Genomic DNA, 17,595 nt, shown 5'->3' on the forward strand with positions numbered 1-17,595 from the left:
AAATCCCAAATGAAGGCCAGATGGTTAGGGCAGTTTCATGTATTGTTGTATGTTCCATACTTGACAAGTGGTGTTCCTGTTGTTAAATTATTCCCACTGGAAGATTCAATTTCAGTATACTGCTTTTATTTTGGGGGGTGCATGAAAAAAACGACATAGATGACAATTTGTTCTACAGGGCAAACAAGTTTGGGTTAAGGTGGCCATTTAGTGTGTCACCAAAAAAGAGGAAATGCATCAAACCCCCCCCCCAAATGACAAAGATTTGCATAAAATTTGTATATGCTGATCTATAAAATGTGTATATAATAGTGGGGAGTGCCTGGCACTGCCTAGGAATGACTAGAAACCATAAAAATTTGTGATTTTTTTTAATGGATAGGGTAATTTATGAGTTTGAACCCATCACTCAAAGCATTGGGCAAAGTCATGCCAAAGTCATGTTCCGGTTCACCATCTTGATTCAAAATGGTGCCTGGCATACAAACATCAATGGAGACAGCTGTCCCCACCTCAGGAACCCTTCTGCTGAGTTTGACGATAATATCTCTGGAGGCAGCTGAACCTACGCCATGTTTCAGTTTGCCATCTTGATTCAAAATGGTACTCGACATCCAAATGTCAACAGTGACTGCCACCCACAACTTGGGAACCCTCATGCCGAGTTTGGCGGTGATATCTTGTGAGGTGACAAAATTTTGGGAGAACGGACAGGTGGACCACATACCAAAATATATAGTAGATAAGAATTTGGAAATCATTACTACAAATCAAATATAAGTGCAATATATCTTCCAATAGTTGGGAAGTCTGAAATGTAGAATTTAAATATTTGGTTAATAGATTATGGAATAATTAAATTAAGATTTGGTTTTTAGATGGAGAATAAACTGCTAAAAATGTATTATAATGAAATTCAGAAAGATTGTAACGAGGGAAGTCATTTGAGATGTGAAAGAAAATAAGAGTTATACAGTGGAACCTCAGTTTATGACTACCTCCGTTTACGAAAACCTTAGAATGCCACGGACCCGGAAGTGTTTACATCCGGGTTCCGCGGCGTCAGATGCGCAGATGCGATCTGCGCAGCTCACACATGCACAGGAGTGATCTGCGCAGCATGCGCATGCGCAGAAGCGCTCTATCGGCACTTCGCGCACACGCTGAAGCGTGCCGTCGGCGAGCGAATGCCTCGGCGAGCGAACGCCTCTGTGGAACAGATTGTGTTTGCAAACTGAGGTACCACTGTATAAGAAATATTTTTATATATTTGTTTTTACTTTTGTGTTATATTTCTTTGTTGTATTTTGTTTATTTAGGGTTTGTTAGAAATGTTATCTGTTTGCTGTTGTTTCTTATAAAGCAAATAAATATTTTTTATTTTTTTATTTTAAAAAGTTATATTTTAGTTGAAAGAAGCTCGCTGGGTCTTGTAGGGTGTTCGCTTCAGGATCAATGTGAACTTTTATTTATGTATTTAATATCATAATCTAATACGGATCTGGTTTGTAGAGCCAAAAAGTGTTCTGTAGCCTCTGCTTGAAGACCCACAGCCAAGGAGAGATCCCCCCCTACACACACACACACTGACAATTGGTTCCACGGTCAAACTGCTCTCAACATCAATAAGTTTCTCCTAATGTTGAAGCCAAATCTACCCTCCTGTAACTGAAGCCCATTGCTGCTAGTCCCACTTTCTGTGTTGGATCTTGTCGATGCAACAGCTCTTTGGGGATTTAAAGAATGCAATCAAGTCCACCACTCCACATAGGACTTGCTTTTTATATATCCCCGACCATCTTCGTTGCCATCCTCCGAAGGCTTTCGAATTTGTCAATATCATTTTTGAAATACATTGCCCAGAACTGAATGAGAGAACTCCAGAAGAAGTCTGACCATTGCGGACTGAATTGGAACTATTATTTCTCTTGGCTTGGAAACTATGGTTCTATTAGCAAAACCTGCAATCCATTAGCCTTGTCCTTGCAGCCTCATTGCACTGCTGACTCATGTTCAGCTTGTGATCATATGTCTTATGAATGAAGGTGTTAGTGTATAGGATTATTGAGCTACATTTTCAAATAAAGAAGAAATACGCAAGTGCTTTGGGAACCAAAGAATTTATTGCAGTCTTGTGAAGAAGAAGAAGAAGAAGAAGAAGAAGAAGAAGAAGAAGAAGAAGAAGAAGAAGAAGAAGAAGAAGAAGAAGAAGAAGAAGAAGAAGAAGAAGAAGAAGAAGACTACTTATGGGAATGGGATGTTTACAGCAGAGATTTGAACATACAGAGATTTGAGCTCCCTGTTTCCTTAACCATCCCCACAAAGTGGGCCCAGAGTTATACCAGCCCCATAGCTTGTATAGTACTGTAATGCCATCCCACTGATCGCTTTATGAGTTGTTTAACAGGGTAATCAAAGCAAAGAGGCTTTAGTCAACATTTGCTAAAGAAACTTTGACTATAGTAGTGCTTTGGGAGGAAGCAGTAATCAAATTTAACAATTATCATGGTTACATAGGGAAGATTCAATCAGGTATGAATGTATGTTAACAGGAGGAGGAATAAATTATGAGAGCATCATAGTTGCTTTAGAACTAGTCAGGAAACTGGATGAGGGACGCTGTGAAATTGGTTCACGTGGTGCCTAAATCAGGGTGGAGGACCTGTGGCCCTCCTGATGTTGGACAAGCATCCCTGACCATTGGCCATTTTGGCCGGGACTGATGGGTGAGTTGGTGTGTGTGTGCTACAGGACCTAGATAGTGGTGAGTTGGGGTCAAAAACCACCTATCTTACCCAGTGTTAGAAACTGAGATATGAAAGCTAGGAGCTAAATGGCACCTTAAACCTAGATTATGGGTGCAACAATGGAATGTCTAGGCGCACTTTTTTAATAACAAGAATACAAAGCTGAAAATGAATGAACTGCAAGTAAAATATTTTGTTCATTTCTTCACATGGTCTAGTCCTCATCTGAAGACTGCAAAAAGGGAAAGGGAAAGGAAAAAGCCATACTTCCAGTCTTCTGAGAGTGGCTGGAAGTGGGGAGGCAGAAAAGGGTCCTCCTTTCATTCCACTCTGCAGTTTTAATCTGAAATCTTAGCCACAGTACTATGCGCTAATGAAATCCCCTGTCGCAAAATGCACCTAGAACAGTGGGAGTTTCCAACACTGCTTTTCCCTTGAAAATGTGCTGGTTTGTTTTCTAGCCGCAAGGAACACTGAGAGAAGCAGCATCAGAGAAGTTAGTTGTTTTGGCATAACAAAAACCGAGAAGCCCTTGAAATGGGCTGCAATGTAAAACTTTTTTTTGTAAGAACACAAAAATACAGCAAAATTTAAGAACCTCTTCCCTTTAGAAAACTATTGTAAATGCAGGCCCTTTATATATATATGTGTGTGTGTGTGTGTGTGTGTGTGTGTGTGTGTGTGTGTGTGTGTGTATATAGCTGTATATAGTAATGAGAATAAATATGCTCGAAACTTTATTAATCTATGGGAGAGGTTCCAAATGAAAGGGAAAGAGCAGCAGCCAAAGACTTCATGTGCATAAATAATCAACTTATTTTACATTTTGCTGTACACTGTGCCATGCTTCTGCCATTTCCAGAAGATCTGTGCTGGCGTTCAGAGCACATATGCCTGGTTCAGAACCAGCTCACTTTATTGGATTTGAGTCCTGAGTAACACATGTTGTTGCTGCAGGTGCCTCCGTAACTAGGTGGGCAGGCCGAGCAAGGTCTCCCCATTTTGTAAGGTGCTTCTCCTACCCAGTTTCCCCTGGAAAGAGAAAAAGAGGCACGAAACATGTTTGCTTCATTGCTAGACACTTGGATGTCACACGTCACTCTTAGCCCACCCTCCGAAAGTGCTACCTACCCACCATACACCCGGCTATCTAATATGTTCTTATGCTTGTTTCATTATTCAGTTGAATAAGAGTTACCTGATCTCATAAGGTAGTCCACCTGCAGCTCATAAGAAGAGCCCTAATAGATCAGAACAAAAGTTCTTCTTGTCCAGCATTCTGTTTCTACAGTGGCCAACCAGATGCCTCTAGGGACCCAAGCACCAAAGTGTTAAGGCTCCAGCCCTCTTCCTTTTTTTAATGCTCAGATTCAAAGAGGTAAACTGACTCTGATTTTGGAGGTAGCATATAGCCATCATAAGTAGTAGCCACCACTGATAGACCTCACTCAACATTGATTTGTCCTATCTCCTTTTAAAGCTCTCTAACACAGTTACTACGAAATAAAAAAAATCCTTCAGTAGCACCTTAAAGACCAACTAAGTTTTTGTTTTGTATGAGCTTTCGTGTGCATGCACACTTCTTCAGATGCACTTGAAACAGAAGAGCCAGACCCTTATGTATATACAGAGGGTGGTGGGGGTGGGTGGGAATGGGCTGATAGGAGTGGTAAACCTGTTGATGGCTGTTAACGACTGCTGATGACTGCAATACGTCCTGCGGGGAAAAAGCAAGGGCTGAGGCACTAAAGAAAGCTTGATCATGCATAATGAGATAAGAATCCTATGTCTTTGTTCATCCCAGGTGGCTCCATGGTTTTAAGCTTGGTAATGAGTTCCAATTTAAGTTACCCAGCTTAAAACCATGGAGTCACCCTTTTCCCTCTGGGCAGCTCTTCCTATCCAATATTGCACCTCACAAATTGCTTCTACACCCCACCCACCCACCCCACCATTGGATCTCTCATGTGAAGTTTCAGTTTCTCTATACCAGAGATGGGGAGATTGCAGCCCTCCAGTTTTTGCTGGACTACAACTCCCATCATCTGTGACCAATAACCATGAGGACTGCTGAGAGTTGGAGTCCAACAACATCTGGAGAGCAGCGCGTTTGCCAGCTCAGCAGTAGACGGTTCATCAGAAAATGGCCCGGAGTCCACCACTGGGCTGTAGTCTGCATTCTGCTCTTTACTAAACAGCTTTCTTACTAGGTAGCTTTCCAGCTTTCCACCTCTACTCTGCCCCAAAGTTGCTGTGTTTTCCAGGATGAACCCCCCCGCCCCAGTTTACTTACTTGATGGCATAATTGCACACTAAGTAGATTGCTCGGGGCCACGTACTGCCCCACACATTGATGTTGGTGCACGTATGGAGGGCACAGCCGATTCTGTTGCTAGAAGCCCACACCATCTGTTTGAGACACATTAAATCAGTTATTATAAGAAAATGGCAATCCTGAAACCAGAATATTTGTCCTTGTTAGGGCACACCCATGACTATGAGATTATGCCTTAAGTATATGAAGGCATGGTCTATCAATGGCTAAAAAATAAAATGTCAGAGCTGCATGTGTGTCGCTCCGGCTTCACTAGCCTGGTGCCTTTCATATGTTTTAAGACTACAGCTCCCATAAACCCCATGCAAAACATCTGGAGGATGCCAGATTAGCAAAGGTGTAGCTGGACAGTCTGTAGCAGACTGCATTAAGAAAGAGTTAAAGACCACCCCAAACCAAGGTCCCAAGGGTCCCTTTGACCTGCAGGTTTCTCTTTAAAAGCCACTCCAAAAAATGCTAATTGCATGAATGTACATATAAAGCTGCTTTAAGGTAAAGGTAAAGGTAAAGGGACCCCTGACCATTAGGTCCAGTCGTGACCGACTCTGGGGTTGCGCGCTCATCTTGCATTATTGGCCGAGGGAGCCGGCGTATAGCTTCCAGGTCATGTGGCCAGCATGACAAAGCCGCTTCTGGCAAACCAGAGCAGCACATGGAAACGCCGTTTACCTTCCCGCTGTAGCGGTTCCTATTTATCTACTTGCATTTTGACATGCTTTCGAACTGCTAGGTTGGCAGGAGCTGGGACCGAGCAACGGGAGCTCACCCCATCACAGTGATTCGAACCGCCGACCTTCTGATCAGCAAGCCCTAGGCTCAGTGGTTTATACTGAACCAAAACATTGGTCCATCCAGCTAAGTATTGTCTACGCTGACAGGAAGCAGATCTCTGGGGTTTCAGGCAGGGAATCCTTCCCAGCCCCAAAGCAGATGTGCTACTCCTGAGCAGCTGAATATAATTCTTAATTTTTTAAAGAAGCAGTTGTTCTCTCCCCCCCTTTCTTCCTCTTCTTTCTAGTCTGCCTTCTGCCTCTTCACTGACATTTCTCCAGACACAACACACTGGAAATGAGACAGATGAACCTTCAGGAAAATGGAGAAAAAGGTGTCTAGGAACCAGACAGACACCCAGACAAATATGTGGGGCTGGGTATTTCCAGAGACAAGAGCAGAACATTCTGGAGCTGTGAGGAACACTATTCATTATGGGTTGGAAATTCTTTGCCGCAGACCAGGTGGGAGAAGACGGTTTTCCACCTTGAGCTGGCCACTCATACTTGGGGATGAGCAAATGAAGGGGATGTATTCACTGAGGTGCCAGATGTTTCAGCAACATCTTGTCACCACAGAGATGACTCACTGCGAAGGAGGCAGGGAAGGGCTTTTCCGTTCCTTGAGGTGCTGTTTGTTCAACACCAGCTACTCTGTGAGAAGGATCAGGAGAATCAGGCAGGCAGGCAGAGGAGATCTCAGAGCCCCAGATGGCCCATTCTCTCCATCACCCAGGGCCAACTGATATTAAGGGCCCCTCCAGACCGAAGGAAGTTCACCTTCCCGGGTGTATTCTGCAACATGTCATTGACGCAGTATAAAGTGCATTTAGGGGTGGATTTACGTATACTCGCCTGTCCGCACATCATTTTGCTTTAGCAGTAGTTCTGTGGCATTTGTTATGATGTTATCATATTATTGTGGTCTGGACACTCTTGTACACTGGTAGACCTACAATTGGGTGGCCCCTTCACAACCAGTAATGAGGTCTGGGTAACCACTGTTATTGTCTTCAGTTGGGTTGTTCAGTTGTGACAGATTGTCACAATAATAATAATAATAATAATAATAATAATAATAATAATAAATAATTCAGATTTTGAATAAAATTTTTGTACTAGATTATTTCACATGTCAAAGTCAGTGGTGTGAATAAAAACTTCCTATGCCTTATAGTTTTCTTTCCTACGCCTTATAGTTTTCAAGTTATGGGATGGAAATCTCCAGCATGGAACTGCTGAACTATCAAGAAGTTCAGTTCTATCACTTGCAACCTGCCTCAAGCTAACAAGTTTTTTATTTTACTGTGTATTAATTAACTTTTAAGAGGCCAGGACATTTGTGACATCATCACCACTGGTTTTTGAATGGTCACTGTAATTACTTTATATCCATTTAAGCTTTAACACAATCGTCACAGTCTATTCTTGCATTCCATTTCCCTCACTGCTAACATTTTCATGTTTATATACCTGCAGACTTAGGACAGAAGTCCAGGCGTTTGATGAAGTGGATTCCAGCCCATGAAACCTATGCTACAACAAATCTGTTTGGCTACAGTTTGCCCAGACTACATATTTTGCCCTTTGTGGAAAGGATTCAGGCACAGGCCAGAAATTTAGGTTTGCACAATTGAAGTGGATTAATTTGCACTGTCACCTCAGTAGAACAGATCCAGGGAAAAGCACTGGAAAGTGTGAAGTGGGGGGGGGAGATCAATGGGAAGACTATATGCAACCTGGGATGAATTCTCAGTCAGGACCAGACATAGTCTAACCTCTGCATAAACTTTGTGCGAGCAAACCAGGATAAATGCTCAATAAAAAAGGAAGCCCTATATGGTGCAAATATATTCATTTTTGTTTTTTAAAAGGTACTTGTGGTTTGTTAGGCCACCACAAGGAATGACAGAGGCCATGAGATGTTAAGAAAGTTGTTCCTGAGTCATGAAGGGAAGCTGTTTGTCTAAGAAACAGATCCTCATCATAGTGATTTTAAAACATTCCATGTCCCTGTGTGGACCATTTCTTTTTCTTCTTCCAGCCATCTAGCTGAGCTGGAACTGACAGCCTTTCCTGTGCTGGATGGGACAGTGGAAAAAACAGGCAATGCTTTCAGAAAAGAAGCCAGGGTTTAGACAGTGCATTTGGATTGTTTGCAGTGGTGAGTGGCAATATAAAGGACCAGGGTTGGCAACGATGGAGGTAGAAACACTTCTCTTTAGTATGAACCAGCAGCCCTAGAACAGGGTTGGGGAACCTGTAACTCAGCTTCAACTCCCAGTCTAGGGACTGTGGGAGTTGTAGTTTAACAGCATCTGGAGGGTCAAAGGTTCACCACCCCTGCCCTAGAGCATGGCTGAAGATGATCTCTTGGGAAGGTTCCTTGTTCCTGAACCTCTGCTCCATCCCTCTTGCTGAAATATGCACCGTTATGTGGGTGCAGCATCACGGTTAAAAACGGACTATTGTCCCTGGTCCACATCAAATCTCGCCCACCAATTCTCTTGGCCTGCCTTAGGCAAAGCATCTTCCATTCTCAGCTCACAAACCTTCAGTATTGGGGGAGGTGGAGATTGTTGGCCTCATTTAGGTTTGTTGTAGTGATTCTTGAAACAAGGGATGTGAAGCATCTAAAGAAAGTGGCTATTAAAAACAAATATGATTTGTTACCCAAGCAACAACCACTGTTGTTTTTTGTACAGGACAATACTGTACCTGGGTATAATGGCTGCAGACAGGACCGCTGCATTTGGAAGGGCAGCTGGGCTTGCATTCATGAGGATAAGGGAAGGAGTAATGGCGCTTCTCATAATACCAAGATTTCACAAGGTCCAAAGCTGAACGGTACCTATAGAGGGCCACACACAATGCAAATGTCAAGAAACCTGCCTATCCAAGCTCATATGCCCCAGGCCAAAACTATGTGATGCAGGAAGGTGAGGAAATGCCTCCAACCGTCAAGGCTTCCCACCTCTTCCTGGTAAGCACAGAGTTGAAAAGGATACATGGCTGACCTGCTGGGAGCCTGAAGGGCCCTGCCCTGCTTCTTTTCACCTGGCTTTGGGCGGGGCCTGACAGGCTCAATAATGAGTGCTGCTGCTGCTGCTGGGCTCTGTTTTTGTTTTCTTAATTGCTTTTATTTTTTCTATATGTCATTTTAAATTACAGGTAGGTAGCCGTTTTGGTCTGAGTCGAAGCAAAATAAAAAAAATCCTTCCGTAGCACCTTAAAGACCAACTAAGTTTTCGTGTGCATGCACACTTCTTCAGATACACTATCATTTTAAATTGTTATTGATATAAATGCTGTATTCTTAGTTTTAGATTTTATGATTTATGTGGAAATTGTTTTCCATTTGCTTGTGTACTTATATTGGTTGTGTTTTATTGATGGTTTATGACTTTTGTTATGTTGGTAATTATGTAAATCTTGTCATGTTGTAAGCTGCCTTGAGCATTGTTTTATCTATGGAAAAGCGGCCCACAAATAAAATGATGATGAATGAATGATGAATGACACAGAATCATAGAAGTCATGTAGAGTTGGAAGGGACCCCAAGGGTCATCTAGTCCAGGCATCCCCAAACTTCGGCCCTCCAGATGTTTTGGACTACAATTCCCATCATCCCTGACCACTGGTCCTGTTAGCTAGGGATCATGGGAGTTGTAGGCCAAAACATCTGGAGGGCCGCAGTTTGGGGATGCCTGATCTAGTCTAACCCCCTGCAATGCACATGTCAAACACGATGCCTTCTGAAGAAGTGTGCATGCACACGAAAGCTTATACCAAGAACAAACTTAATTGGTCTCTAAGGTGCTACCAGACCAACACGGCTACCTACCTGAATCTAGAACGATGTATTTGTGTTAGTGTCTCCCCCCTCATTGCAAGAGGCAGCCTCTGAAGTGGGGGGAAAGGGCAGAGAAATCTAGGCATTGATGTTATGTGACATGTATTTATCAAAAACACAGGGGGACACACAACACACTGGTGTGTCCAGTCATCTCTGGTAACATGTACCTTGGACCTAAATGACTTTTTTTTTTAACCATTGCTGTGATAAAACAGCACTTCAATATGCATAATCAATGTTAAGGGAAACTAGTGCAAAAAAGGGGTTCCTCAAACTTGCCTTCCCCCACACACTCCCCAAGCCTCCCTCAAATCCACTCTGGCAGGAGGAGAGGGGAGATCACTCTGTCAGGCAAGTAGAAATTATTGCACAGGTGGATCAACCTCCTTAGTGTTACACTGAATTCCACCCGTAATATTTTAGTGAGACGGAGGCAACACTGAGGTTGATAGCATGCTTGCTTCCTTTGTAGCACACATGCCCATTTTTTTTTACATTGTGCACTGTTTAGAAATCCCTTAAAACGAATCCCACTTGATCCATGAAAAGAAGGGCAGGACAAAAGACTCTCTCAGCAGTTCAGAGGTGTACTTGCGGTGATGTGCATTTGCACAATCAGTGCAACATCTTTAACGCAACATCTACAGACCTAGCATTCCCAGAAGACACTGCTTACCTGCCCGAGTGAATGGCGAGGTTTTGACCAATGAATTTCATCAGTTGTGGAGGTCCATGTTCCCATACACACTGTCTTGCCCAGGCTTCTGCAGATCTGGCAAGCCTCTCATCCCACACCTAGTGGATATGAGGCAGGGGGTGGGAGGGAGAAAGAACACACAACAGGCAGTGAGTTACTGCTGCTCAAGGTAAAACAAAGTGCTCAGTCAATCTATCAAACATTTAACAAGATATATGCAATGCAAGCAAGGGAAATATAAGCGTAAATGTTTTTCCTTGGAAGATATAGTGTCATAGGCTAGTAGATTCAGAAATAACAAGTCAAACAGGACAGCTTCATTTCAGACTAGGAAAGTACCTGCCTAATGGTACTTTTCACCTTAAAATCATCCAGCACTTGGAAATCTAGCATGTCAATCTGACAAGCCCAACTTTATGCACTTTCATAGACGTTCAAGGTACAGTATTTTGCAACCAGACAATGAAAACGAGTCAAAATAGGGTTTTAAAGAATACAAACAAACACCCAAGGCAAACTGTCTGAAGTCGTACAATGCTATATGTGCACGTCAGTTCTTGAGCACTGCTTGAGTTGTCAGGTGGTCTGTTTAAATCAGCCTGATGAGGATATGGGGAAGGGGGGGTCACAACTACAAGCTACACCCCCTGGGCATGCATGCCTGTGGCAGCAACACCAAGAAAGAGAGGCTATGCACAGAAATATCCTGGACAGCAGGGATTTAGTAATCCGGGGTTGCAGGAAATCGTAGACCCATTACTTTGGGGGAAGGAGGGTTCCAGCATGGTCCCCTATGCAGAGGCATACCTAGGAGTTGGCAAAACTGTCTCCAGCTATCTGTGTAAAGCAGTGAGCTTAGACAAGTGCAGGGGGATGAGAGGCAGGAGAAACGGCAAGGTGGTGTAAAGGTAGATCGCTAAAGACCATGGAGTTGCGACGTATATGTCTGTGATGACGTGCCACCGCTGTCACAGCAAGATCAAATGTGGGAGAAGCTTCCCATCCTCCTTGTACTGCAGCACAAAGGGGTGCATTTTCTTCGCCCTTCCTTCTCTCCTTGCCCTCACTCCAGACACTTGGGATGCATAAAAGGTAGTAATTTCTAATGTGGCTATTGCTGGTGCAGCTCCTTGCCAAGGCACCCTAGAGACGCCTCTGCCCCTATATCAGCACCCTATGTCCCTTCATGCACTAATTAGATTCAAGCGTGCTAGAGTTACATGGAGTTTATTTTTTAAAATTGCTTTTATATAACACCTTTGTCTTCCAAGGATCCCAAGGTGTTGTACATGGTTCTCCTCTTTCCCTGGTCATCCTCGCAACAACCCTGTGAGGTAGGTTAGGCTATGAGATGGTGACTGGCCTAAGGTCACCCAGTCAGATTCATGGCTGAGTGGGGATTCGAACCCCGCTCTCCCAGCTCCTAGTCCAACATTCTAACCGTTACGCCACACTGGGACCCTGCACTATGAACCCGGCTCCCCAAAAGTAGTGATATGCAAGTAGCTAAAGAATGAGCCTAATGCGGCATTATCTAAAACACGGAAGATTTTCCCCTCAGGCAGTATTGCAATTTTGTGCTGGAACTGTTGCTAAGGGCATTGCCAAGGACACTCTGGGCTATTTGAAGACTCTGCTCTCTGCTGCCTCCTTCCCTTCCCCTCCTTTTTCCAGAGAAGAGCTTGAAATGGGCTTCATTGGAAGGTAACTTGCTGCTTACTTCAGTAAGGACCTTGATATTTTGAAACTGTGGGCTTTTCATTTCATTTCGGTGTGTTTATATGTCTCCACCCTGTAACTTTAAAAAAGAATGCCATTTGTGGGCTGCATTATTGAAACGCAGAAGGATGCTTTACTGTGCTCTGTAAAAACAACAAAATCTTTTTCTCTGAGTGTGTGTGTCTTGCTATCATCTCTCAGCGAGCTGTCTGCAAATAAACCTTTTGCTTTCTCTATCATTGTCTTTAGTTGCTTGAACCTCAAAAAGACATAACCTCATCCTACGTTCGCCGCTCAGCAGAACACCAAACAAAACACAATCAATAATCTAGCGTGCCGCTTTAAACAAATCCCTGTGGAAAAATTGCTCTGCTTGAGGTACGTTCTTCACAAATGCTTAGCTGCCTTTCTGCCTCCTTCAAAGTATATGTGGCAGATTTTCAGAATCATTATAAATGACAAGAGTTCATTGGTAGAGCATCTGCTTTGAATGTAGGAGGTCTGAAACACAGGAGAACCATTGCCAGTCGGGGTAGACAATTCTGAGGTAGATGGACTAACTGTTTGACTCAGAATACAGCAGCTTCGTATGTTCCTGGAGCATTGGATGTATAAACATCAAAGGAACCAAACACGTGCCATATTTCCTTTGCATAACATCTCAATGGTCATTGTTCCTTCCCACCCACCATCAGAAGCAAGCACAAAGGAAACTCACCATATATTCCATATTAGACGCTGGTGGAGACACTTGTGCCCGCACTTGGTTGTGGTAGTCCAAAAGCACGCTCATATCCCGGGGGGAAATATAACGTTTCCTGCGAGTCCTTGGTACACCCAGGCCAGATGTGTGGCCTGCCTTAGTGCTACCGGTTGGGTAAAGGACCTCAGTAGTATTGGGCAGCATGTAGGAGCTGGATTTCTGCATCATCCAGAAGACCGAACCAGTAAAATATAAGTGCACATGCAAGAGAGTCATTTTAGGATCTGCACACTTTTTCCTTCTGAGCCTCTAATTTTGATTTTGAAGGGCAAGCGATATGGCAAATCTTTTTCCTTCTGGCTTCTGTGTGTATACAAATAAAAGAAAGAGATTCAGTTTTATTTGTTGCCTTTCCTTTTGGGGTGGGTGGGTGAGGAATGTCATCGGAGATGGAAAACGCAATTGGAAAGACACCCAGAGAAAACTTTACTCGGAGCAGGAGTGAATGAGTTTAGCTAGGCTGCATTTATAAAGAGCTAAGTTTCTAAGACCAGCTGTGAAATCTCCAGAGGTATTTTATTTATTGCTGGTGTTCTGGAAAAGAAAAGCCCCCCCCCCATCTTTGCAGGAAAAAAAATCCCATTCCAAACATATGCAGGGACCTGTCAGAGAGGTGCTAATTAATAACATTTTCTTATGGTAGATTCACCAACTTCCCACAGTTTTTGCAGATATTCAGTCCATCAGGCAAAGCTATTGCAATAAGTAAGCAATAAGAAACCAGTAATGCATTTTTTAAAAAGTTGATTAAGGAAATCAAAAGGCTAAAGGATTCTTTTCCATTTGGTTCATTTCTGTTCAGAAAGAGGACCAAAATAAAAATAGCAAAGACTTTTCGTTCTCTTTTTTTAGTCCTAGAAAAGCCTTCTAAGATAGTCCTTAAAGAAGCTGAGATGACATTTCCCAGACTACCTACCTTGAAGGCTGAGCCAAGAACAGCTGAGAAGTGTTAGTTGCCGCTGCAGCAGTAAATTCAGAGACTGACCTTTGCAAGCAACCTGCGCTCAGGGACATGTGGCAGAGGGATTTAACACAACCAAGCCCAAGGAGTCTTTGATGGCAATCTGACGCAGAAATCCGCATCTGATCTCTTCCCTTCGGGAACGTCCTCAAGTTTGAAAAGGGTCCAGCTGAGCAATTTATGGCCTTTCCCCTGTGTACACATGGCTCCGTCTCTACCGAGTGTCTCTGCTTGTTGTGAACTTCGAGGTAGAGGAAGTTGCAAAGAGTGAGTAAATGGATGCTTGTGCCCTGAAAGTTGGGAGCAGTTTTCCTCCGGGGGCAGCATGCATTTAATTGAGGAGAATTTCTGCACTTTGGGGAAGGGACCAGGCTCACTCAGTGACAGAGTCTGTGAGCAAAAGCTCCCGGGTCCAGTCTCCAGCATCTTCAGGTAGAGCTGGGAGAGGACCCTGCCTGTAACGGCACAGCCATTCAGTGCGGAGAATACTGAGCTAAATGGACCAATAGTATGATTCGGTATAAGGCAGCTCCCTGTATCCCTAGGGTTGTTGTCAGACTTAATGCAGGAGAATGTGCATATCTCCAGCAGCGGCAGGTGACACAGGACAGAGTGGCAGCAGTGTCCTCCCCAGTGCCAGACCTTGGTGTCTCAAATTTCAGAGGTGCCATGTGCGGCGCCAAAATCTGGCGCCCCCTCCACCTTCCGTTGGACTTTCTTCACAGTTGAGGCACCTGTTGCAGCACTCCAGAAGCCCCGCGACTGAACTGACTGCTTTCTGCTAGATCTGCACTTGGTTGTCCCAGAAGTAGAGGTACTGCATTTCCTGGGACCTGGAAAGGTGTCACTGCTGATCTGCCCCTTCCTTCAAATGCTGCTGTTGCCAGCATGCACATTGCCAGGACTCCTACAGAGACATCCTTTGCATTGCGCTATGACAATCTGTGCTCATGGTGCTTGTGGGGTGGTCGTGTTGGTCCCGCTTTCAGTGCAGTTTCTGCTTGGAAAGAAAGAAAGAAAGAAAGAAAGAAAGAAAGAAAGAAAGAAAGAAAGAAAGAAAGAAAGAAAGAAAGAAAGAAAGAAAGAAAGAAAGAGGGGAGGGAGGGAAACAAAGGCGACATCTTTTGTTTCATTTTGGTGGGATTTTATTGGATACATTTAAAAGAAGAAAATTTGCCTTTGTCCCTTCCACAGAACTCTCAATAAATTTGGTATAGGTAAAGGTAAAGGTAAAGGGACCCCTGACCATTAGGTCCAGTCGTGACCGACTCTGGGGTTGCGCGCTCATCTCGCATTATTGGCCGAGGGAGCCGGCGTACAGCTTCCAGGTCATGTGGCCAGCATGACAAAGCCGCTTCTGGCAAACCAGAGCAGCACATGGAAACGCCGTTTACCTTCCCGCTGTAACGGTTCCTATTTATCTACTTGCATTTTGACGTGCTTTCGAACTGCTAGGTTGGCAGGAGCTGGGACCGAGCAACGGGAGCTCACCCCGTCACAGGGATTCGAACCGCCGACCTTCTGATCAGCAAGCCCTAGCTCAGTGGTTTAACCCACAGCGCCACCTGGCTCCCCAAATTTGGTATAAGTAACATCTAATCAGCTGAAACATTTTCTTGGCATATTTTATAGCTCTCTTGGACAGGCATCATTTTGGACTTGTCTGCTAGCCCTCTCTCTTGCATTGTACAGGTATACATTTTGTGAACCTCTGTTTTAGTTCTTTTAAATAACCTCCAAACTTCCGGAAAGGACTGGGCTCTCTAACTGTGTTTAATGATTTATAATCTCTCCTGGAAGGAGACAAAATGAAGCCCAGCACATGTCGCCTGTAATCTCGCAATGTTATGCCCATTTAACCTTCCAAACACATTACGTTTGAGAAGAGACTTTTGGTTTCTGTTTGACAGACTGAGTGGTCTGGATCCAGTGGGGCCCAGCTGTGGATGTCAGCCACTGTAAAGCAAGCTAACTTGAAAGCATCTTATTATGGGGCTTTGTCTTGGGCACAGATTGAAAGGGCTGCTTAATCAGCACCCTGCCAGACAATCTACATTCCAGGAACTGGTAGGTTTTGTATCCCTGCCAGGTGTAATATCCTGCAGCCCAGACTGTCCTGTTTGCCAAAGCACACGGTATCTGCAAAGAGCGCTTTGCGATGAGCCAAAAAGCACACACAGTTTGACTGGAGTCAGCAGCTGTCCCCAACCAATTTTCTTTTTTAATGACTTGAGAAAGAGAGAAAGAAAGGAAGAGGAGATAAATCTTCAAACTGGCTAACCATGGATGTACATTTCCAAAATCTAATATATATATATATATATATATATATATATATATATATATATATATACACACACATACACATACACATACACATACACATACACATACACATACTAACACTCTCTCTCTCTCTCTCTCTCTCTCTCTCTCTCTCTCTCTCTCTCTCTCTCTATATATATATATATATATATATATATATATATAAATGTAAACTGGGCATGTGGGTTACTATCCACTTTTCTCCGAAACCACTTCACCGATTGCGTTCAAATTTGAACACAACGTCCCATGCAAATGTCCAAAGGCTCTTTTAAGGTTTTCAAAGACAGATGCTACACCTCCGCCAGGTGAAACCCCCCAAAACCAAGTTAGAGAACGCACCACTCAGCCAAAAGTGCATGCTGGGAAAAGAACCAGGTTGCAAACCAGCACCCTCTAGTGGCGGCTACACTGGTACTGCACCTATAGAACTCTCTTCTCAACAGCACCTCGGCTGCCGTTTACATACTAGGCCGAAACCTTTACAGACTAGGCTGAATGGAGGTGCTGACTCGCCTGGGTGGGGGTTGGGGGGAGGACACAGTGGGGCCAATCACAGAGATGACCCGGGGATGAGGGGAAAGAGGGGGCGTGATACGTCATGGGGTGGGACAGTTTGGGGGAATCACAGGGAAAAGCCGGAGGGGAGGGAGCGGGATACGTCATGGATAGACACAGGGTGGTGGTAGTCACAGGGATTAGCCACGGCAACGTGTGGCAGGGCCAGCTAGTATAAGATAAAATAAAATAAAACCTACATGAGACCATTTTTTTTATCCTCCCACCTCTTGGTTGGCATCTGTCTGTCATGGGAAATAATGGAGAAGTGTGCCTTTGAGTGTCAAGAAGACAAACCACTGGAACCTATAGTGCCTGTTCTGGCTGTTGAGACGGATTCAGGAGAGACATGTTTTGTTGCAGCTGGGGCAGTTGAAGGCGTCGGGTTGTGGCTGCTGCAGATGCACCATGTCATTTCTTCTCTCTTCCGCTCTCCCAGCGATCATTCCTCCTCTGGCCACTGCTACGGGTGCGCAACCTGACTGTCTGTCTCCAGGCACTGCAGTCGTCAGCATGGGATTACCACACAGTGGGGTCAACGTTGAGAATCTTCTTGCCACATTTGCAGGCATCTCTGAAATGCTCGTTCCCCTGCTTCTTTAATGGATCCACTTTGAGTAAGCTTGAAACTTTGCAGTGTTTGCACATACAAACAGATGTTTCCAGGGAGGAGATGTTTTTTGAACTCAGGCCACTCAGGTGTCAAACCGTGAAACTACAAATGAAGCCCTCATGGGATTAAAGTTGATGCTCCCTGTAAGAATCAGGGACCGTGCTGAAAATTGTGACATTGGGCCTCTATAGTGAAGCTGAACCAAGATGTCCCGAGGGTATTTGCTAGATCTTGCAGGATTGTTTTAGATA

The 17,595-nt window shown here is 44.1% G+C and overlaps 1 protein-coding gene and 1 long non-coding RNA gene across 15 annotated transcripts in view; one reads left to right on the forward strand and one right to left on the reverse strand.

The window, feature by feature from the left end:
• Window positions 1-17,595, forward strand: part of LOC118088151 (uncharacterized) — a 46,197-nt gene that overhangs the window by 26,996 nt on the left and 1,606 nt on the right. For 9 of the 14 annotated variants that reach the window (XR_015950878.1, XR_015950884.1, XR_015950879.1 and 6 more), the window contains 3 exons: window positions 7,332-12,109; window positions 12,374-12,502; window positions 13,740-14,115. This is a non-coding gene — a long non-coding RNA (uncharacterized LOC118088151). Of the gene's footprint in view, window positions 1-7,331; window positions 12,110-12,373; window positions 13,229-13,739; window positions 14,116-17,595 lie in introns of those variants that run through there. The other 5 variants (XR_015950874.1, XR_015950875.1, XR_015950872.1 and 2 more) reach the window with 5 other exon arrangements.
• R3HDML (R3H domain containing like) lies at window positions 3,434-13,103 on the reverse strand. Its single transcript, XM_035124066.3, has 5 exons — window positions 12,843-13,103; window positions 10,385-10,503; window positions 8,571-8,703; window positions 5,041-5,156; window positions 3,434-3,779 (listed from the first exon to the last, which is right to left on the reverse strand). The coding sequence occupies exons 1-5, from the start codon at window positions 13,101-13,103 to the stop codon at window positions 3,647-3,649; spliced, it is 762 nt and encodes a 253-aa protein (XP_034979957.2). The 3' UTR covers window positions 3,434-3,646.

The sequence above is a fragment of the Zootoca vivipara genome, chromosome 7 (genome assembly GCF_965207765.1).
Source record: "Zootoca vivipara chromosome 7, rZooViv2.hap1.1, whole genome shotgun sequence".
Classification (NCBI taxonomy): Eukaryota; Metazoa; Chordata; class Lepidosauria; order Squamata; family Lacertidae; genus Zootoca; species Zootoca vivipara.